General features: G+C 45.3%; 1 protein-coding gene across 11 annotated transcripts in view; it reads left to right on the top strand.

Annotated features, from left to right (window-relative positions):
- MKNK1 (MAPK interacting serine/threonine kinase 1) overlaps positions 1-21,751 on the top strand; it is a 38,922-nt gene extending 17,171 nt beyond the window's left edge. For 5 of the 11 annotated variants that reach the window (XM_081145082.1, XM_081145081.1, XM_081145076.1 and 2 more), the window contains 10 exons: positions 1,355-1,452; positions 4,386-4,465; positions 6,033-6,106; positions 8,486-8,590; positions 11,660-11,715; positions 14,862-14,957; positions 16,504-16,698; positions 17,349-17,513; positions 18,698-18,741; positions 20,392-21,751. In XM_081145082.1, the coding sequence (XP_081001208.1) occupies positions 1,355-1,452; positions 4,386-4,465; positions 6,033-6,106; positions 8,486-8,590; positions 11,660-11,715; positions 14,862-14,957; positions 16,504-16,698; positions 17,349-17,513; positions 18,698-18,741; positions 20,392-20,665 (1,187 nt within the window). In that variant the 3' untranslated portion in view covers positions 20,666-21,751. The remainder of the gene's footprint in view (positions 1-1,354; positions 1,453-4,385; positions 4,466-6,032; positions 6,107-8,485; positions 8,591-11,659; positions 11,716-14,861; positions 14,958-16,503; positions 16,699-17,348; positions 17,514-18,697; positions 18,742-20,391) is intronic. The other 6 variants (XM_081145078.1, XM_081145084.1, XM_081145077.1 and 3 more) reach the window with 2 other exon arrangements.
- The last annotated feature ends 1,740 nt before the right edge of the window (positions 21,752-23,491 follow it).

Genomic DNA, 23,491 nt, shown 5'->3' with positions numbered 1-23,491 from the left:
GGACCTCCAACCACCAATCTATTTTGACATGTGTAAAAGGCTAATACTAAAGTGTCCATTGTGAGTAAAGCATATTATTTAAAATATTTACAAACAACAGTGTGTATTCTTATAATCAGCTGCAGGACCAAACCATGATGAAACCAAGAAGGTCCTTAATGCAGAGTTTTGTCTGTCTGTCTTTAACTCAGTCAATAGATGTGTGTGTATGGGGTGGAGAGGGTAAGGGGAGAAGGGATGGACAAAAGTCCCAAGGGTTTTAGAATAGGTTCCAAATCAACAGGTCTTGCTCTTTCAATGAACATAAAGAGTATTTCCTGTTTTTCAAGGATGGCTTGTGCAATCATAGGGCTTCTGATGACTCAGGATGATAAAATCTACTTTCATGGTTAAAAAGTATTCTGCTCAGTCTATGGGTTTAAGTGCTAGGCTGCCTCAAGAGGAAGAAGCTGAGGAATGGAGGCCGAGGGAGAAGGAGGCCAATTCAGCAGAGACCATGATGGAGCTGTGGCTTCCTTTGGAAGGGCTCAAAGAGCTCGTGCTATTTGTGAGCTTGGGCAGGTAACCTAAATGTTCTTTCAACCCAAGCCTATTACTCTTTGAGAACTGCTCTGACTCAGCACCCTTAAAACCTCAAGGCATCCGTTTGCATTTATATCTGTCTGCTATTTCCTGTGGGTGACTTCTGGAAACTTCTCTAAAACCTCCAATGAATTCCTTTGTGTGTGGTATAAAATAAAACAGTGCTTTATTCCCCTTTGTCTCGCCAATGCCTAGCACAGAGCCGGGCACATAGTAGGTGCTCAGCAAATGAGTAAATGAATGCATGATGTCCATTCAAGTTACAGCCCTTCTATGAGGATCCCCCAGATTCTCTGAACAGATAGATATAACATTTCCCTTCCCTGGCTCCTTTTTACTGTGTCTTGTCTCTGTATGATAGTATTTCCCACTGCCTGGTTTATTCTGGGGTCACTTGTGTACGTGTCTGTCTTGCCCATTGGACTGTGATTCTCAGTGGCAGGGACTATATTTTATTCCTTGCTCTGTCCCTATTATGAGTCTAATATGCTGTCTGACACATAGTAGGTGCTCAGGAAGTGTGTGCCGAATTGAAACCCTTTCACTGGCCTCATTTCCAAAGTGGGGAACAGGATGCCTTCAATGTGGTCTAGTTGTTGAGAAACTGAGTCCTGAGATGGCCGGGAAAGCTAATGGTCTTCTTTGTCACTGTGCTGTGGAGTCATCGTGTGCCTGTGTTTTGTCAGACCAAGGAAGCTGAGTAACAGAAGCTCTTCTTCCCATCTTAACTTGCAAAGGGTGACTCATCTTATTTCATCCATTTCATCTCTAGATGTGTACAAGCTGACCTCTGAATTGCTTGGAGAGGGAGCCTATGCCAAAGTTCAAGGTGCTGTGAACCTGCAGAATGGCAAAGAGTATGCCGTCAAAGTGAGTATCTTATCTGGGTGCCAGGCTTTACTTTGCACATAGTCCTAAACCAAATAAATTTTATGTTCCCCAATATTATGGCTCAATAGGAATTGGGGCTCCAAAACTGTACTCGCTGGATTCAAATGTTGGTTTCTCTACTTGCTATGTAACATTAGGCAAGTTACTTAACCTCTCTGTCCTTCAGTTTCCTCATCTGTAAAATACATGTAATAATAGAAGCTATATACTATTGTGAGGATTAAATAAGTTAATATGTGTAAAGGGCTTAAAACAATACCTAGCTTATAGCAGCTGCTGCTTATTAATCTGACAAAGGAAGTTAGCTTCAGGGAGTAGACAAACAGATTTATAATGAGATGACCTACCTGAATCTCTGTTTTGACAATCTACTACTATTTTTTTTAACATGCTTTTCTTTTATTGAATTCAGAAAGAGGAAGGGATAGGGAAGAGAAATAGAAACATCAATGATGAGAGAGAATCATCAATTGGCTGCTTCCTGCACAACCCCCACTGGGGATCAAGCCCGCAACTCGGGCATGTGTCCTGACCAGGAATCAAACCATGATCTCCAGGTTCACGGGTCAACTCTCAACCACTGAGCCATGCCCACTGGGCCAAACTGATACTATTTGACTTTGGGAAAGTCACTGAAGCTCCATGAGCCTCAGTTCCCACATCTCTAAAATGAAGATACTAATACCTGCCCTTCCTGTCTCATGCACTGGTTATGAAGATGAAAATAAAAATGAGCTGATATTAGTAGAAATATTTTACAAATTGCAAAATGCTCTACAAATGATGTACATTATCATAATAATGAGAATGGAGCACTCAGCTGTGGGGCAGGAGAGGTGGCTTCTAGCTGTGTGACCTTGGAGTGGCTCACTTCACCCCTCTTTCATTTGCTGACCTCCCATGGAAGAAGAAATGGATCTAGAGCAGTGGTTCTCAAAGTGTGGTCCCTGCACCAGGGTCTTTGTATTTTTACTAAGTTTCCAAGTGATTCTAATACCTACCAAAGTTTGAGAATGACTGATCTAGAAACAAGGTCTTATTAAATCCAAGGGGATAATTCAAACTTATTTCAGATCATCCACCTGAGCCTGAGCCATCAGGTCTAAACACTGCCTCATATGGGCAAACCCAGCCAGATTGACTCCTGGAAGAAGTGTATTTTTTTAACCAATTGGCCATAGTCCTAGCTGTGGATTTATAAAGGAAAACACTTCTGCTAAGGCATGTTCCTTTTTGCTAGACTATTGCTTCATATGGTAACAAAAGCACTGCCTCAATTCCTTTTTGGAAACAGATTAGTATAAATTACAAATAATTTTTTTAAAATATGCCTTAAGTGTGGTAAAAACTACAAATGTCAATTGATTTTTAAAGGTCTGAATACATTTATGGATACAGACCTATTTCTTCAAAGTTGGCTCACAAGAGGAAAACCAGTTCCTTCCTCTACGTCCCCTGGCATCTTTGGGCAAAGATGGACCCTGCCTTGGCAATTCTTGGATTTCAGCAGTTCTGCCAGTGTCTCATGTCTTAGGTTCCTTGAAAACTCACTAGAGATGGTCTGCTTCTCCCCGCATAGCTCCACAATACTCGATTAGGGCTTTCCCTACTAGCATCCAACTGATAAATACTAGAGTCTCTGGGTAGGAATGGAATTTCAAGAAAATCTAGTCCTGAATTTCCTCTATAGCTCCTCAAAATAGTTGTACCATGTTCTGCTCCTGCATCTCTAGTAGTAGGAGCCCATTACCTCCACAGAGAAAATTATGCCATTGCTGGATAGCATGCCTGCTAGAAAATTCTTCCTGACTTTGATCTGAAATGTTTGGTGAATGAACAAGCTGAATAGTTTCTGAGCCCTAGCACTGCACCTCTCTGTGCAGAAAATGGGTCGAGAGGTTTAGTAACAGACATGAACTTATTTAGAAAATTACATTGTTCATGGGTGTTTGTACTGCAACATATTGGAGAAGTTTGTAGTGTTCTACACAGCATTCTTGGAATAAAGGAACAGGATGTCATCGTCTGCTGTCCACTGACATGGGACTATAAAGCAGAGCCAGTTCTGCAGAACACTTGCCCAACAGGCTCTGCTTACAACGGTTTGGGGCTCTGGATGGGTCCATAGACATGTTCAGAGTCAGCCAGTCCCTGTGTAAACCACCTGCTCATCTGTTGGCCCACCCATTCCTTCAGTCAGTACCTCAGAATATAGGTGGGGAGGGGGAGCCGCCCACAGTATCATAGGAGAGACAAGGCCTCTAGGTTCTCTGAGAGAAGCTATAGAGAATATAGGCAGGTATAGGATAGTAAGGGCTTCGGAGGCAGCTCTGGGCTTAAATTCCAGCCCTGCCACCTGTCAGAACTGTGGGCAAATGTTTGACCTCTGTCTATCTTGGGATTGTGTTGTAAGTGTTAAAAGATTACCTAAATGACTTAATACAGTGCCTGCCAAAGGATAAATTCTCAGATGAACTGCAGAGGTGGCATCTGAGCTGGACCTCGGAGCTTTAGTTCCTGTCCACAGTGCCCTTCATCCCCCTTGCTCTTCCTCCAGCACTAGGAGATCCTTCACTAGAGTTTGTAAATTCTTACCCAAAAGGCAGAAAGAGATACCCTTGGAGTAAGAGATGGGTAGAGATAGCTCTTTGAGGCTGGCTGCCTCAGTCTCCCCTGGGCAGCTGGGGACAGCCCTCAGAGGCTTCTAACAGCCCACCCAGGCTGGAAAGCCCTGGGGCCAGTCTGCCACTTTGCTGACAGAGCCACAGGGCCAGTGTCACCAAGCCCTACTCCAGACTTGTGCTTGAAACTGATTTGTGCTAAATTTGGCCTTTCCTTCTGCCAGAGGGCTCCTGTTGAGGGGTGTTTTGAGGTCAGGTGGGTGTATTTGACAGATGTTATTCTTCCCACAGATCATCGAAAAACAAGCAGGGCACAGTCGGAGCAGGGTATTTCGAGAGGTGGAGACGCTCTATCAGTGTCAAGGAAATAAGTGAGTATGGTGTTGGGTTAGTTGCTGCTTCTCTGGGGGGATGCTTGGCCACAGAAAAAGAGGTTATTTCTTACCATCTCCTGACCCCAGCTCTCAGTCCTTCCCCCACAACTGCATATAACTCCTTTCATCTTTCAGTGTTTAAAAAAAGAGAGAGGAGAAATAACAGCAGCAAAGAAGTTATCTCCTATTTAGGCCAAAATACTATACATATCAGCAATTCAGGCATGTTAGAAGAGTGAGCCATCTGAATTAGTACCTGGGAAAAATGTAGGGTTTTATTTCTTTCAAGTGCCTGTGGAAACTAGGTTGACTGAGTGTTACCCAGTAGAAACCTTTAGGAACCTGCTTTAATTAATAGATGAGAATTATGAGAACTATTAAGAATATTTGCTGCTGTTTTCTGTTCCTAGGATAGTCACACATGCAGCTACTACTGAGGGTCCTAAGACGGGCCCTAACCCTCTGTGCTTCACAGCTGGGCCAAGGTGCTCTCTAGCCCCATCCTAGTATGCTCACCACCAGCTCCAAATGAGTGGCTCTCCTGCTGTGGCTTTAAATCAGGGTCACCTCTAAGACTTCGCTTTCCTTTTCCTTTCTCTCCACGCAGGGTCAGCAGGGAGCCAGTGGCCCGGTATTGATGGCTTTGTCATTAAGCTTGGAGGATGGGGGCTGCTGTTGATTTAACTCCAGGCACTGCCTCTACACTCTTCTTTCAAATTAGGCCATTTTGGCCATCTTATTTGGACGCCTTCACACTAGTAAAAGCCTGGTATCTCCCAAAGTGGTCAGCATTTTTTTATGAGGGACAGATTTTTATTTTCAGCCTGCAGCTTCTGAGTTCAGCATTAGAGACTCTACGTGGTTTATTTCGTTCTTTAAAAGAAAAAAAGCCCCCAACACCTCCGATATCCAGTCTGGTGGCTTCCCTACTGAGTTACAAGACGACCTTGTTGGCAGAGCACGGTAATGCTCAGGCAGACAGAGAGTGCTCACCGGGGAAGGCCACAAGTGCTACGGTGGCCGGGAACACGGCCGTTTCATTAAGCAGCGCTTAGCAGTTAGGGTCTAGCGGTGCCCACGTTAGGCCCCAAGTCTATTTGACAGATGTTTCCATTTTCTCCAGGCAATGTAAATACTGCCCCGTGATTTATGGGCAAGAGGGAGGGCAAGTAATTATTTGCTGCTTGCCTCCAGGACACACACCTACTATTCAGTGTTATTAACCGCAATTGCTTCCAGTCGGCTGCAGATTTTATTCAGTTTAATGTGACCAGGACTTTTTTATAACTCTACCTAGTGGGTTTTAGGGTTGGGGTTTGACAGCACAGACTTGGTGAAAACACCAGAGACTAAACATTATGGAAAGATAAGGTGACCTGAATCTTGCTAACACCATTGGCTGCTTCTCAAACATGGGTGTTTAATAAGCATTCTGATTTCAAGTTGATTTCTGCCCTGTTACAGGGCATTGTATATTTTTTTTCATTGTATATTTATAAATGGGCTTTAATCTATAATACCATTTCTCCTTTTTTCCTTTTCCTCCTATTTTTCCCTATTTAAGGAACATTTTGGAGCTGATTGAGTTCTTTGAAGATGACACAAGGTTTTACTTGGTCTTTGAGAAATTGCAAGGAGGTACTTACTGTTGAGTATGTGTTTGGACTTCTGATTAAGACCCAGGGTGGTGATCATCCATCATGAATCCCAGAGACTTCTAAAACGAGTCAAGCTAATAAAAAGGATGAAGGACTTAAAACTGCCCTTGATTTGGGAGAAGGGAGGCCGGAGGGAAGGATGATAATTAGCATTTTGCAGAGCTTAGAATGTCACCTGTGTGGGCATTCTATAAATGCCTTCTCATTATAATAGGGCTCCTATATAGATACATGTAGTCATCAATTTATCAATCCATGCTTTGACACGTTCACTATTTAACTGAATTAATTGTGGGGTGGAAGCTTTTATATACAATGTGAAGTCCAGAAAAGCTCACCAGGGGAGAGGAGGGTCCCATTGTTTAGGACACAGACCCAGGATAGAGAGGAGGCCTGAAAATGTGCCATCCTTCAGATAGAAAGATGCCATTCTTAACCATCACCACTACTGCCATCACCCCTACACACAATCACTGAGATGTATACTGAAGTTGTTTTTCCGACAAAGAGAGGGAGATAGAGAAGCCCTTGTCTTCCCCATCATTCACCCAACCATAGGACACATTTGCAAGGTGAAGTTTAGGAAGGATGTCTGGAGCTGAGTGGAGGGCTACATGGAGGGGCTTGGTAGCTAAGAGACTGCTTTAGAAACCAGCAAAGCTAAGTTTAAGTCTAGTCCCATGATTTACTAGCTGTGTGACCTTGGGCAAGTCACTTAACCTTTCCAAATAGTATTCTGTCATCTGTAAAATAAGGATAACGACAGCACCTACCTCCTTGGGATGCTGTGAAGGTTAAATGAGATTATTCATGTGAAATGCTTAGCACAGTGCCTGGTAGGCGCTAAAGGTTTAATAATCATCAGCAGTTATTATTAAAACAATTGGCTGTGGTGGGAGCTATCTGAGAAGTATGTAGAATGTTACACTCCACCCTCCTTTTTTTTTTTCCAAATTTACTTATAGATTTAGTGTAATTTCAGGGTCTGGGAGGAGGGGCATAAAAAGGGGGGTGGATTGAGGGACATCTGTAATATTGTTCACCTTCCTTTTTAACAAATTTGGAAATGAGACTCACTTTAATAAAGCAAACCTGAGATCTAGCCAGGAGCTGGTTTTCTCAGAATGTTTCCCAGCATGTTGGGATCACTTGATTGTTTAACCTGGCAAGTGAAAAATCTTCATCCCCTGTCCGTGCCCAAACCATAGGTAATAAGTAAACATGTACCATTTTTTAGGACACAAGGATGACACCTTCAGTCCAGAAATACTGGCTTAGTGAGCATAGACCACATTGGAGCCAAGCCATATGTTCGTGCCTGTGCCTGCCCAGCCCTACCCAACAATACTAGGACTTTGAATGGCATGTTTTAATGCTAGATGCAGCTGGGGTTGTCTGTAACCATATCACTTAGAGTGCAACTCTACTGAGGCCAGACCCAATGGGTAAAGAGAGTGTGGTTGGCTCAGGGCAACTCATCCCCCGAGCATTGGGGCCACAGGTCCTCCTGAGGGGAAGTCTACACAAGCTCTGAGGTCAAACTTACTGGACTTAAGTCCTGATGCCACCACTTACTGATGTATGATCTTGAGCAAGTTGCTTAAACCATTCCTGTCTTTGCGTTCCCTATCTGTAAAATGGGGATAATTGTATTTTGTACATTTTGTACAGTGTGGTGAGCCTAAGATAGTCTATTTAAAAGAGTATTACATAGTGCTTAGCACATAGTAACTACTCAATAAGTGTTAGCCAACAAAATTTACTTGGTCTTTGAGAAATTGTAGTTACTGTTGAGTATATGTTTGGACTTCTGATTAAGGCCCAGGATGATGATCATCCATCATGAATCCCAGGGAATTCTCAAACAAGTTGCCAATAAATAATAATAATAATAGGGAAAGTTCAGAAGGAAAGCATTTTTTTCTCTTTTTTTTCCTCTATTTGCATATCCAGTGAGGGTGTGGCATTTCTGTTTGTAGCTGTGCTCTCATTTGGATCTGAGATCAGATGCAAAGGAGGAAAAGTTCCTACAGAGAGGCCCCCAACCCCAGGTGGATTCACTTGGATTTGTAGTTCTTTTTGCTTCCAGGAGCCAAATGGCATTTATATCCTATGGCCATTTATTGTTCTCACTCCCTTCTTTGCTCATCATAGACAGGTACAGAAGATCACAGTTCAGTTCTGTCCAGTACAGTTTTGTGCTGGTACGTCCTCTGTGCCAGGAACCATACTTGATGCTGAACATTCAGCAATGAATAAGCCTATGTCCCCACCCCAAACTTGTGGACACTTGGCCTCTGACAAGTTATACTTAGTAGAGCCTGAAAAGGCATTCCTCTGTGTCCCCTCTGCTCCCTAGGCTCCATCCTGGCCCACATCCAGAAGCGGAAGCACTTCAATGAGCGAGAGGCCAGCCGAGTAGTACAGGATGTGGCTGCTGCCCTTAACTTCCTGCACACCAAAGGTGAGCCAAGCCTTTGCCTTGGTGGGTGGGTTGGTTGGGCTGGTCAGCCTACGGGGACCAAGGAACAAAGGCAGGCCAGGTGGAGGGCTGGGCCAGGAGCTGGTGCAGCTGGCAGGCCCACCCGTGACTGTGAGGGGGAAAACCAGGTTGCTCCAGACTTCTGATATGGATGGTGGGTAGATGTGGAGCTATTAAGAATGATAAGGATTACAGAAGAAAGAGCAGGGACAAGAACAATAAATTTCATGTTGAACAAGGTATATGTGGGTGTGTGGATGTGGATGATTTTCTTTCCTAATGAAGAATGCAAACCATGCATCATACAACCTCTAGTATAAATATTTGATGATATTCTTTCTAGTATTTTAAAATACATCACCTCTATTGGCATGATAGTATACATGTAGTTTTATATCTTGTTCACAATAAATGGAAAGTGCACTTTTCTATTAACATGGTAAGTTTGAGGTATCTTTTGAGCTTCACCATGGTAAAGAGCAGGATTGCTATTGTCGGAATTACACTTTGGTTTACAGTCCTTATTTAGGACTGATTATTTAAGAACTTTTGTAGTAAATTAAATGTTTTTGCAAATTGGGTGTTTTTGCATTTTCATAAATGTATTTAATTATTACATACATATTTTAAATTTGCCAAACAACAGTGTCATGGAAAAAAAATGAATTCTAGCTTTGCTTATTTACCAGTTGTAACAGTGCCTACCCCACAGAGTTATGGTGAGAATAAAGAGAGAATTACATCACCAGCAGTAGTTAACACTAGATAGCACTTGTTACGTACTGGGCACCATTCTAAGCCTTTCATCTGTACTTCCTGGCATACACAATTGTGTGCATCCTGTGGCGTATTGTATACGTACAGCAGAGTTGGAGCGCAGTGCCTGGCACGTACTATATGGTTCTTCAATAATGTTGTTTCCTTTATCCTTACCCCCCACCAGGCAGAAATCATCTTTATTCCTAATGTTAATTCCCTTAAAGCATTCTGCCTGGTGGGGGCTAGAGTGAATAACTTGTGACTTAGCTCTGCTCTCTTCACTTTTGTGGATCTAGGCCGCCTTGGTCACGAGTGCTCAGGACCACTTATAGGCATCCTGTTTGTGCACCCCACCTTGTGCCAGCAGCACAGTGCAGGCTGGTGTGGACTGGGTGGGGAGGGTTCATTTATTCTATCTCGCTTTCTCCAGTGGCTGGAGAGAGATCTGCACCCAGGCCACATCATGTTGGGGGCCTGACTTATACACGGGATGAAAATTCCTAGAAGGGGGATCTGTACTTTCCACAGCATGATGAATAGCAGTGGTTCTGTTTCTGAAAGCTGGGATGCATGTAGGTAACACCTGCCTGACAAAGATTTACAACTGCTCCCCAAGCTGCCTCCGTAGATTGCAAAACTGGGTCATGCTTTTTACAAGATCCATACCTTAGAGGGGGGTAAAGAGGGTTTTATTTTTTTATTTTTTTATTTTTTTTACAAGAATGCACTAAAGGGAACAGAGGCTGGTGGTGTCTGAGGAGTTTTGAAGTACTTGTTAACATCTAGCTGGCCAGCTGCCCATGTGCCTAAAAGTTGGAGGGGATGAAAAACGATTTCCAGCTGAACTTAGCTGTTTTCTAAATAACTTCACACTGGAAAGATGAATTGGGCAAGAATGGGTCAGCCCGGAAACAAGTTCCATACTTTTAAATACTGGACACACTGCAGCTTAACCTCTGGGAAATGAACTGGAGCGGCTCGATGGCTGGTGTGCTCACAGAGGCAGGCCTATTATTACACATGGCCCTCAGTTCTCAGGCTGAGGGACGACTGGGCCATCAGCACCTATTTGGAGAGCAAGGCTCCATGTGTGGCTCATGATCCTTCTGTGGGAGCACTTGCTGTAATGGAAAATATCTTTCACTTTTAGTACGGCAAGCTGTAGCCCGACTCAATTTGTGCAGCCTGGACTGAGTTGCTCTGGGTTCTCATTCAATTAGGTGACTGATGAAGTCACTGAGCCTGCTGGAGCTCAGGTTTTTCCTCTAGTGAAGAGCCTCCAGTGTGCTGAGCCTCTGTCACCTACCAGGGAGTCGGAGGGCTGCCTGAGAAATTGATCATCCAGGGAGTTTTAGTAAAGCCGACTCTGCTTTTCCCTGTTACCCAAGAATCCTTTGTTGCTTTCCAGTACTTCCAAGCAGTAGCTGTTTGGCTTTTGCTCAGCCTCGCAGCCCTTCTGTCTCTGCATCATACATTCTGCAGGAGGAAAGAGGAATGGGAGGTTTCTGGGTCCACTAGAACTCCATGGCCCTGTGAGTTGGTTCTTTGTCCCTATCTTTGGTTAGAAGGTGGTTTTCCCCTCAGGTGCCTTCTTGTCCTTGTCAGTAGCTTTTAACCCCTCATGCAGTCAGCTGCTATCTACAGCCTCCTTCAGGAGGGCTGGCTAAAGTGCAGGGGGGAGGGGGGCTTATCTTAAGAACAGCACCATGGGTCAAAGCAGCCTTTGCAGTGCTTCTGGCAGAACTGTCTTGGATATACGGAGTAGGAGAGAAGGGAATTGGACAAGCTTTGGGAGATTTGTTCACTAACACTTGACCCTCTGAACATTAAGGAAGTCCCACTGAAGGAATCTTTTTTTTTTTTTAATTGGCCACACAAGAAGAAATGAGGTAGAGCAGTCTCAGCCTCCTGAGATGCTCTTAAACAAGGCTCTCATTATTTCTGCATTGCTGTTCCAAGCGTGGCTGTTTGCAGAGTTCTTTGCCCTGCTTTGTATTAGGCTTCTTATTCTTGGTTGTCCCTGCAGTGCTGAGAGGTAGGCTGGCTGGGATTCATTTAGCCCTTCGTATCCCTACCAGACTTCTAAAGCTTCTGCTTCAAAAGAACTTGCATTCAACGGTACTTTTGGTTTGTCTCTGGTTACTTCTGCCTCCTGCAGCTCGTTGACTTTTTAATGTACCATAATTGGGAATTAATCTGCGAACAGCAGCATTTGGAAAAAATTAATTGTGTGTGGAATGTTTGATAATTATGTGCATATGTTAACCATTTCCTTGCTCTCTGTCATTTTAGGCATCGCTCACCGAGATCTGAAGCCAGAAAATATATTGTGTGAATCTTCAGAAAAGGTACTTAGAGCCCCACTTAGTATGTTACAGTATTTACGCCACTGTGGGGAAACCACCTTTGCTTTCAGTATAGGTTGTTGGCAGTCCTCTCAGACTCCAGTACCAACTTGAACTGATTATTATGAACATGTGAGAATGTTATACCTAATGTGTAGCGTTTCTATATTCCAAGTAAGGTTAATCCTTGTCCCTTCTTTGCTGTTTTCAGCAGTACAATTGGCTTAAGCCTGAGAGTTTGTAAAATATATGAGATCCACACAAAATGAATGTTTTTTCATCCAATGCACCTACCTTTAGAGCAGGTGATGGGAGTCATAAACAGCAACTTAATCTTATATGAAGCAAATCTCTGCCTATAAATGATGTTTATGTCATGGTATATATGTCACTAGAAGTGATAATTGGGAAGCAGGTTCTTGAAAAGGGTTTCTGTTTCTATTTTTGGTGCCCGTTAAAAAGAAAACATTTATTCTTGGTGTCGAGCAAATGCCATCTATTTTAAACTTTCCCTTAACTCAATCTGCTAGTAGATGTGTTTGCCTTTCCATAAGCATGTATGAGTTTGACAGATTCTGTGTTTGTTAGGAAGGATTTAGGCCCTGGTGGTTCTGATGACCCACATGCATGGTTCTGTGTATGTATCTGTGTGCGGATGCTTGAACACATGTGTCTTGGTTTGAATTAAGGGATAGCTCATTCATAAGGAATGGTTGCAAGTGAATATGTGAGTCAACTTGGTACTTGTTGTGGGGAATAGTAATGTAATTAGATTTTGTGCCTTTCTGTCTGTGGCTCTGGCATTAAACTATATAATTTATCATTGCTATTATGATTATTAATAATTATTATAGTTAACATTTTTTAGTGCTTATAGTGTGCCAGCACTTATATTTATTTTATTTAGTATTTATAAACTCTCATGAGATAGATACTATTATTATCTTCATTTTATGAATGAAGAAACTGAAATTTAGATTAAGAAACTTGTCCAAAATCACTCAGCTGAAAAGTAGTAGAATACGGATTAAAACTCAGAACTCCGTGGGTGCTCTGAACTACTGTGTTATATTGCCTCTGGTTTACAGTGTACTTTCATGCTCTTTGTTTCACTTGATCTTCATGGCATGGATTTGTTGCCCTTTTGTTATAATTGAAAAACTAAAATTAATAGAGACTGCATGTCAAAAGACATTATCAAGAAAATTAAAAAAGGGTAAAGGGGGAATAAATGGTGTCAGAAGGAGACTTGACTTTGGGTGGTGAACACATAATACAACATACAGATGACGTATAGAATTGTACACTTGAAACTTTTATAATTTTATTAACCAATGTCACCCCAATAAGTTCAATAAAAATCTAAAAAAATAAAAAGATAACCCACATGATGAGAGAAAAAATTGCAAATCGTATAACTGATAAGGTTTTAATATCCAAAATATATAAAGAACTTCTAACATCAAAAAGGCAATCCAATTAAAAAATGGGCAAAGAACTTGAATAGACATTTCTCCAAAGAAGATATAGAAGTGGCCAATAAGCACATGAAAAGATGCTCAGCATCCATAGTCATTAGGGAAATGCAGTGATATACCACATCACACTTACCAAGATGGTTATAATTTAAAAAATGGAAAATAAGTGTTGATGAGGATGTGGAGAAATTGGAACACTTGTATATTGCTAGTGGGAATGTAAAATGGTGCGGCCTCTGTGGAAAACAGTTTGGCAGTTCCTCAAAAGCTGAACATACCATAACTCTCAGCAATTCTACACCTATGTATATATCCCCAAAAGTTAAAAACAGAGACTTGGACTTCAACACCAAGGTTCATTACAGCATTATTCACAATAGCCAAAAGCTTGAAGCAACCCGAATGTCTATCAGAAGCTGAATGGACTAACAAAATGTGGATATATACATACAATGGAATATTGCACAGCCATAAAACAGAATGAAGTTCTGATACATGCTACTACATGGATTAACCTTGCAAATATTATAAGTGAAATAAGCGAGACATAAAAGGATAAATATTGTATGATCGCACTTATATGAAATATCTGGGATAGATAAATTCATGGAGACGGAAAGTAGATTAGATGTTACTGGGGTTAGGGAGAGAGGCAAGCGGAGAGTTATTGCTTAGTGGGTATAGAGTTTCTGTTTGGGATGATGGAAAAGTTTTGCAAACAGATCCTGGTAATTGTTGTACAACTGTATGTGTAATTAATTAGCCACTGAATTATACACTTAAAAATGGTTTAAATGGCATATTTTGTTATATATATTTTTATCACAATAAAAAAGAGAGGCTAAGTGGAAAAAAAGAAAAAAAATGTAAGAGAAAGAAAGTGGAGAGAGGGAAAAAAGGAGAGAAGGAGGAGAGAAGGAAAGAAGGAGCTATTGGGATTTGTCCAGGCTCCCCCCACAGGTAAATCTGAGCTGAGACTCACGGAACCAGCATTTTTGACTCACTGTACTGCTTCTACCACACAGGCCATTCTCATGCGTGCACACAAACCGCCCTTCTGCTTGGCTCCAGAGATGACTCATCCTGTCTTTGGTCTCAGGTGCAGCCTCCAATTCTGGTGGGCTTAGCTGCTATGTTGATGCCACCTGGAGTGGCCAGCCATCCCAGTTTGCTCCTGCCTGGAGGGTTTTCTGAAACGCAGGACTTAGAATGCTTAAACCAACAAAGTCCCAAGCAAGCAAAGTCAAGTTGGTCACCCTAAGCCACCTGAGGTGGTCAAGGGTTTTTTTACTCATAATTCCTTTCAATAGTCTACAAGGAGTGTCCCAGGAATACGTACTAACTTCTCTAACTTCTGTGTTGCACAGATACCTTTGTCGGCAAGAGTTCCAAAGGTTTGCTACTTGTCTTGTACTAAATTCACAGTAGCCTGAACTATGTAGTGCACACATTTTCTCTTAGTCAGGAAATAAGTAAAGAGCATAGAGCAGAAGACAGCTTGGAATAAATCCTCAGGTGACTCCTAATTAACTTAAGGAGAGTAAACATGACAGGTAAGGCTGGGCTTCGGTCTGGCAGCCACGTAACAGTGCACCCACATAGTCACCTTGGTCTCCTAGTGCCCTTTGGTTCCTTATATTTGTAACCTTCACTCTCTGCTTTCCTTTTCAGGTGTCTCCAGTGAAAATCTGTGACTTTGACTTGGGCAGTGGGGTGAAATTGAATAACTCCTGCACCCCCATAACTACACCAGAGCTGACCACTCCGGTATGTATGGCTGGGCACCCTGTGCCACCTCCTTCTGAGCTTCTATACATTTGGAGTGCCCCTGACCCAAAGCTCTGGAGTCCAGAACAGAGGGCTAAGGAAGGAAAAGCGAGCATATCTACATCTCTTCCTGCTGCCGGAGTTGTCATTTGACTCACTGCTTTGTACTGTTACTGTCCTCCCTGCCCCAGTGCTTAGTTGCTAATAAAACTGACATTAGAGCTTTTAGCTTGGGGTGGGTCCTCTGCCAATGATGAGACAAATTATATCTATAAGAACAGACTAAGCCCTGGATCCTGACCCAGGTAAAGACAGACACCATTCCTGGGCCAGCCCTCTGGCATATGAGCACCTTATAGCTCTGAGAGCCCTATTCCCACTGCTGAAGTGGCGCATCACCTTGTGATGGAAGATGGGGAGTGTGGCCTCTCTGTGATGAGAACTGAGGTCCCAGGCTCTCTGCACATAGGCTCACTTGGCTAAGTTGTCTTATTGCTTCTCTCACTTCACACTTCATACCCAGATGGTGCTGTTGGGAGCTATTGCTTCCTAAGACATCTCTGTACATATTTGTTAGACTGTAATTATGATTCTTTTGAGATTTGCTTGCTTTATAAGTGAATTTTCCTAATAACCTTTTTTAAAGACATGTATTTGACTATGCCCATGTCTTATTCTAAGCAACATTATTAGAAATGTTTATTAGTTTTTCCAACACTGAGCTACCTTGTTCTCAAAGTCATTAACTCTAATTGCCAATAACAAAGACAATGTGCTTTCTCCACTTACCATCTTTCCAACAAATTAGTTGTGTGTGTTGGAGGTGGGGGCGGGGTATTTCCTGGTGAACCTGAAATAATGAAGAGTGGAACAAAGTGAATTACATCTTTTTATCAGCAGTTTTCTATGCAAGGATGGGAGGAAGGAATCCTGGATACTGGGTTGCAACTGATGTGCTTAAACAAATCCCTGTCCTACCCTAGTGCTTGATTTTCCCATCTATGAATGGGAGAAGTGGGGAAATTGTATTTGTTCTAAGAATTCTCCTAGCTTTGATTGTCTACTAATTCTAAGTCCTATACTTCCTTGCTCTAAGCTAGCAGGGAAGCTTGGCAGGACTTCACTTTAAGAAGCCCTTGCTTTATGGAATTGATCTCCACAGATCTCCCTCAGAGCCATGCTTCTGATACATTGAAGTACCTGCACATTAAGTGACTATATACAGAGAGACTGTATGCAGGGAGAGATTCCTGGAGCTTCTTGACCAAGGGTCTCTGCCTACTGGAGAAGGACCCAAAAAGATAAGAAGGTGTCCTGGAACTGGTCATGTGGGTCACGTGGAATGATAGGACTCAGTTTTCCAATGTTTAATTGGCCCAGCTTTTCTAAGTGCCTTGGTGGCATCAGGTGAGCTCTCTAGCTGGCTTTCCTGACAGCTTCTTCCTCTGCAACTCTGTTCTCTTGCTCAAGTCCTATTACATTCTATTCTTTGCCATCCCCTCTCCCTGTGACTAAGCCTCTCTCTTCTCCGTCACTTCCTCCTCAGTGTGGCTCTGCAGAGTACATGGCCCCAGAGGTGGTGGAGGTCTTCATAGATGAGGCCACATTTTACGACAAGCGCTGTGACCTATGGAGCCTGGGCGTGGTCCTCTACATTATGCTGAGTGGCTACCCCCCCTTTGTGGGTCACTGTGGGGCTGACTGTGGCTGGGACCGGGGAGAGGTCTGCAGGGTGTGCCAGGTGAGTGCAGTCCCAGGATCCACTGCAGAAGGCCGGCTAGGGGTCAGCATGCTTGTGGGATGCCCAGCAGGACTGGGTTTGGGGATTGTTCCTGATCTGGGAAGGATGTGCCCCTTCCCTCTTGTGTCCAAGGGTAGCCCAAGATAAAATAGAGATGATCGGGCACTTAGCCCAGCCAGGTAGAGAAGGTCATACCCAAACTCAGTCTGAAAGGGTGAGTCTGGCCTCAGAGGAAGGGGAGCAAGAAACACAAGTAGAAGGACAGCAAAGCAAAGACAAGAGGTTCAAATGAGTAGAGGGAGGAAGAGTAGAAGTGTAAGGCTGATGGTGGTGGGAGATGAGACCTGACAGGTTGCCAGGGGCCCATTCCTGAAGGGCCCTGAGTAAAGGGCCAAGGAATCCGGGCTTTGTTCTCTGATATTTCCCATGTATTGCCCGCCCAGCCTGCTTAGTAGCATAGCCATCGTGCCTGCCAAGGTCATTCTGTTTCATTTGATGGTTTAGGGGAGAGTGTGGGGAGTCTGGCATATCCCAGCCATGAGCTGTGGCTTCAACTGAGGTCATTTGGACTGGAGGTGACCAGATCAATAACAGGCCCATCCGGCCTATCCCTGGCCAGTGTCGCATCAAGAGGAATCTTCTTTACCTAGAACAAGCTGTTTGAGAGCATCCAAGAAGGCAAGTATGAGTTTCCTGACAAGGACTGGGCACACATCTCCAGTGGGGCCAAAGACCTCATTTCCAAGCTCCTGGTTCGAGATGCGAAGCAGAGACTGAGCGCTGCCCAAGTTCTGCAGCACCCGTGGGTGCAGGGGGTGAGTGACCCAGGGAGGGGTGGTGGTCCACCTCCTCAGGCCTGCAGCATGGTCACGAGGAAGCTCTCACACTCAGGTGGCTGACCTCAGCTGGAGGGAGATTATATGGCAGTTTCAATTCCTGTTTCGGTTCATTCATAGGGTGAACTGACTCCTAACCCAGCCCCAGACTGCGTCCCATGCCGGTCACAGACTTGGCTCTAACCTTGATCATAGACCAAGGCCCTAGCTGACCCATGCTTCTCTGGAACAGAGGCCTCTGGGGGATTCGGTACATGCATCCAGCTACTCGGAGAGGCATACAGCCCAGGAAGCAGCCTGATGTCATCAGGCCTGCGGTTCCATCCCCTTGTACAAAATGATCAGTAGCTGAGAGCACCCAGAAGCAAGGCCTTGCCACCCTGCTTGCTGTGTGGCTGCATTAGGGGCACATACATTCTCCTTGTGTTCCTGAGGTCTCGCTGCAGCTTGCCCAAAAGGCAAATAGTGGCATTTTCACCAAACTAAGGATCCAAGTCTTCACTAGAGAATATTTTTAGCCATCCTCATTTGTTAGTCATGGGGCCTGACTTCTTCTCCTCCAAGGGGTCTGCCAGACCTCCTGGGAGTCACTGTGTCTCAGTTCAGTGGCCCCAGCAGCCCCATGTTACAGATGGGGACCCAATCCAAGTGTCTCGCAGTGACTAATTCCCAGCCACTCAAGAATTGCTGTCTTTACTGAGTACCCGCCATGTCAGACACTAGTAACAGTGGGATGAGTTAGACCCAGTCCCTGTCTTCATGTTTTAATGGGGAGAGGGAAACAAGGGAATGAATGACAGGATAGTGTGGTAGATGTTTGGGGGACCAGTGGACAATGACCCACCTCTGCTTAGAATAGGCAGGAGTTGGGAGGTGGCAGGAAAGGGGAATGTCTCACAGGGGAAGGAACCCTAGAACTGAGTCTTAGAGGATGATTAGGATATTGCCAGGCCAAGAGGGTTCTCCATGCAGAGGTAGCTGGGTTGAGGGCTGTTCCTTGCTTGCTCTCTCCTTGGAAGATCTGATCCTGCAGGCAAGCCTGGCCAAGTCCCTGTGCTGGGCCAGAGCCTGTAGTAACCTACCCACTCTGTGCTGGCATGGGTGGGGACAGCTCTTGAAGGAGGGAGCAACACTTACCTACATATCTATCCTTCCCATTCTAGCAAGCTCCAGAAAGGGGACTCCCCACGCCGCAAGTCCTCCAGAGGTAAATGCTCCCACCACACCCAACACCCTTCCTTCTTTGGCTTTGACTTTCTCTCAAGTTCTCAGCCACATTGGGATGGAGGTAGGGGATGGGGAGCCCATCTCTAGGCTCAGGTACCCTTCCCCTGAAGTGGCTCCCTGGCCTGCCTTCTCCCCACTTCTCTTCCTCTCTTTACACCCCTGCAGTAAATGTCTCCCTCTTTTCTCTTCTTCCACCTGGATGGCTTCTCCAGCCCTCCAGCACCTTCAAGGCTCCTCCCTGTGCTGTGTGCAGGAGAAAAATCTGTTTTGCTTAAACACTTGAATCCTAACTGGAAATCACCATTTGCATCCCCAAACAGACCTTATCTGTGGATTATAACACCAAGGTTTCCTTCTGCTGCTGTGGTTTGGTGAAAGCAGGAATCAAGGGCAGTGTAAGGCAGCAAGATGGATTATGATAGAAATATTACTAAACAAACGATAATAATGATGGCCACTGCATAGTAAATACCACATGCCAGATATGGTACGAAGGGCTGTACATAGATTATATCCATAATCTTCATGATAAACTTCAAAGAGCGGTGCTCATTCCTATTACCCCGTTTTATAGTTTGGAAAACTAAAGCATGGAAAGATGAAGTTAACTTATTCAAGACTGCACAGTAGCCTTGGGAGTTCAGCTTTGAACCCAGATCTGTTTGTCTTTAGTGCCTTTTTCTTTTTTTTAAATCTTCGCCTAAGGAGTGAAGATATTTTTCTGTTGATTTTAGAGAGAGTAGAAGGGAGGAGGGAGGGGAGAGAAAGAAACATCGACGTGACAGAGACACATCGATTGGTTGCTTCCCACATGCGCCCCAACATGAGGCAGAAATTGAATCAGCAACCCAGGTACGTGCCCTTGACATGCGCACAGGCCAACACTCTAATCACTGAGCTGTGCCAGCCGGGGCTTACTTCAGTGCCTTTTAACACTCAATCACATTCTTCATGAGCACTGCCATATTCCCGAAGGGCTAGGGCTAAAGCATTGTGGGAACCCCTCCAGAAACCAACCTCATGGTCATTTCTAGGAGTTACACAGAGAAGTCTTATACCTTTATAATCTCAATTCCTTTGAGCCAGAATGCTACTGCCCAGCTTGGGTTCCTACCTGATTCTCTAGAGCGATATCCAGATGCCCTGATGCTCCAAATCTCAGATCCACCTTAGCATATTTACTCAGCAAATACTGCCTGTTTGTGCTAGCCCTGTGCTGGCTTCTGGGGACACAGACACAAAGGGACAGCCCCTGCCCTTGGAGCTCCCAGCCCTGACCTGGGAGAAGGACATACATGGGTGGGTTTCATATGTTGAGGAGGCCCTTCCTCTGTTGAGCTCTGTGCAGAGCCTTGGGGACTTAGAGGAGGGTGCGCTGAATGAAACGGGCATCTGTCTCTCAAGTCCAAGGACAGTAATTGAGGCTCAAAGCCTTTCTAGCCTCAGCGAAGTCAGATTCCAAACCCACACAAGAACTACTTCAGAGAGAGCAGCCCCGTGCTGGCTCAGAAAAAGGTGGTGGAAGTATGGAACTGCAGCAGTTGGTGGGGGCGTCAAGGAACTGGCCTGGCTGAAGCCATTGAGTCCTCCTGCCTCCCTCTTTTCTCTGCCTTCCCTTCTGTCCCTATAGAAATAGCAGCACAATGGACCTGACACTCTTCGCGGCCGAGGCCATTGCCCTTAACCGCCAGTTGTCTCAGCACGAGGAGAATGAACTGGCAGAGGAGTCAAAGGCACTGGCCAAGGGCTTCTGCTCCATGAAGCTTTCCCCTCCCTCCAAGTCACGCCTGGCCCGGCGGAGGGCCCTCACCCAGGGAGGCCGCAGTGGAGATGAAGGACCCGGCCCACACCCACAGCTCTCTGACCGACCCCAGTCACACCTTTCAGGCCCTGGAAACCTGTGAGGCTAAAGTCGGCAGATCCGGCAGAGGGACCTGCTGTGTGGCCACAGCCGGACTTTCTCATCCACAGAGGCCCTGAGGTTCCCACCAACCCCCCATTTCCTCAGAGACCTCAAGGAAAAAGCTTTTTCCAAAGGGGTTGTCTTTGAAAAGGAAAGCAATCACTTGTCACTTTGCATAATCGCCTGAGGCAGGGACATCTCTGCTGGGCTCCTGCCCACCTGCTCACCCGCCTGCAAATCCTGGATCCAGCCTGCTCTCCTGAATGGGTGGCAGTGGTGGCTGGTGCTGCAGCCTTCAGGGAGCCAGCCTTGAGAAGTGTCAGTTGACAGAGGCTCTTCCCTCCCTGCACTGTCACCCCCTCCTCTGTTGGTACTTCCACCTTCCTCTGTCCTCTGGATGTCCTCCCCCTGGGCTGAGCAAAGCCATCCCCTCAATTCAGGGGAGGGCAGAGACTTCGCATTCCGGAAGCCAGATCAGTCTTCCAGTCTGTAGCACAGAGAAGCACATAATCTTTCTTTGCCGTGACTGAAGTGTGTCCCTCATTTATCATCATCTTCCTTGTCTGGGATTGCTGCTAAAGTCTGCAGTATTTTGTTTTTTAAAATGTTTGTTTTTTTAACCATGCTCTTCCAGCAAAGATGGGATTTTAAACGCCCACTGCAAGCCCATGGACTTGCCAGAGCGTGCAGAGGCTCGCTCTTCTTTTCCTGGATGTCCATGCATTTGAAAGGTTTTAATCCGCTGTTTCCTATTATTCTAACTGGTTTTAAACTATCACACCACAATGAGTGACTTAGAGACCCAGTCTGCTGCTGCATCTTAGGCCTGGTATGGAAGGCAGCACAGGTCCCAGCAGTTACAAGGAGCTCTGTGCCTGATGTAGAGCCAGATCCAAGGCAGCCCAGCTGCCCTGGTCTGAGCGAGGTGGCACTTGCTGCCTGCCAAGAGCATGAAGGCAAACCTGGCATCAGATAAGCTGAGCTGCTGAGTTACCTAAAGAAAATCAGTATGTGTATCTCAGACATTTATACAACACAACGATGCTATTACACATTGTGCTTGTTTTAATAAAACTTTTAAATTGTAGCTATGGCCTTCCTGGTAGTCCTTTCTTCACCTGCAAACCTGAAGAGGAGACAGGACCTCTAAATATAGCACCTCATTGGATTCATAAAACAAGGTGAAGGAGACATGATTGCTTCTCTTTTTCAGGTGAGGAAATGAAATTCATCAAACATTTGTCAGTTTCCTAGTCTGTGCCAGAGATGAGTAAGAAACAGCCTCTGCCTTTAAAGTGGTGGTGTCAGCAGCCATCACAGCGGACTTCAAAGCATGCTTTAAGCTGATGCGCCCTGTACCCAGCCCTGCCCGCCACCTGAGTGGGAACAAAGTTCCCCTCCATCTAAAGCAGCATTGAGCCCTTGAGGATCCATTGTGTGCCCGGGACTACGCTTGTCCTGCCAGAGTTGGCAACAAAGAAAAACGGTGCCTCCCATCCACAGCCTGTATGTTCACCACGCAGGGGCTTTCATGTGCGTGTCCCGTGTAATCTCAGAGCCAGGCTGGAGACAACTAAGGCAGGAAGGGACTTTAAAAGTTCCCAAGGAGGTGGCAAGAGAGAGGCCTGAGTGTCAGGGCAGTGGACTGGGTTCCCTGGGAGCTCTTCACCCAGGGAGAGCAGAGCTGGGAGCTGGGATTAGGGGTTCTTTACTCAGGGGGTGCGTGATGGGCCCAGCTACCAGCTGTCCTGCACTGTGAATGATGATGACATACTTCTGTTCTTTGCTTTGCAGGACCCTCACTACCCTCACATCGGTCTTCATCGGGCCAGAGGGGGATGGGCTAGAAAATCAGGCCTGCACGATCTGAGCCTTTTGGCCCAAAGTCTCCCAGTCCCCTGGGGACTCAGAACCAGGGTATGAGTTTTGTCTCTGGACTCCACCCCCAGCCTTGTCAGCCCTTCAGTTTGGCCCAGCAGGGATGTGACTTCCAGGGGCTACCTGGATCAATCACCTCCATGCCTCAGCCCCTCACTGCCCTACACACAACTCCAGGCGATCTCTCCTGCCCCTGTGTGCTCAGGCTGTGCCCTCTACCACACCACCTCCCCACCCCAGACCCCCAGACCCCCAGCAAGGCCTCTCCCATCCTCCACTCTGCTTAAATGCTACTGCACCTGCTCTGGTTTTGCTAACATTAGTGTGCACTTAGTAACAGGTTCTGTCTGAGAAGCTGACAGGCATTATCTCATTTAATTCTCACAGCAGCCCTATGCAGTAAAGTACTATTATTTTACCCTATTTAACATGAAAACCAAGCAGAGAAAGTAAAAAATAGCTTGCCTGGGGCTGTACAGCTAAGAAGGTAGAACTGGAATTCTTTCCAGAGAGACTTGGGACCCAGAGCTGTGCTGCCCAGGTTCAAATCCCAGCTCTGCCACTTACCAGCTTTGGGCCTTGGGCAAGTTAATCATTGAGGGTCTTGGTTTCTGTAACCAAAAATTGGGCAGGCTGTTGTGAAAGTGAAAAATTAATAAATATAGTGTTTAGGGTAATTTCAGGCACACACACAGTAAGTACTCAATAATTGTTAGCTATGCTAGTTTTGGTTATTTTTATTATTACCACCTGGGGCAGAGTGATTCAACTGGGTCCTGGTGATGGAGATGAGCTTTCCCCCTTTCCTTGGCTTGTGTGGGTGGAGATAGTTCTGGACTTTCCAGATGGACCTGGCCTCTAGCCCTTTATGGGATCCTCCAGCTGACAGGCTGCTCTGCCCCTTTAGGGTGGGGTCCCTATCCCCAAGGGGCAGCAGTAGGGGCCAGGG

The sequence above is a fragment of the Miniopterus schreibersii genome, assembly GCF_964146895.1.
Source record: "Miniopterus schreibersii genome assembly, chromosome: 8".
Taxonomy (NCBI): domain Eukaryota; kingdom Metazoa; phylum Chordata; class Mammalia; order Chiroptera; family Miniopteridae; genus Miniopterus; species Miniopterus schreibersii.
The sequence above is the reverse complement of the archived record's forward strand: the minus strand, read 5'-3'. Positions and strand labels throughout refer to the sequence as shown.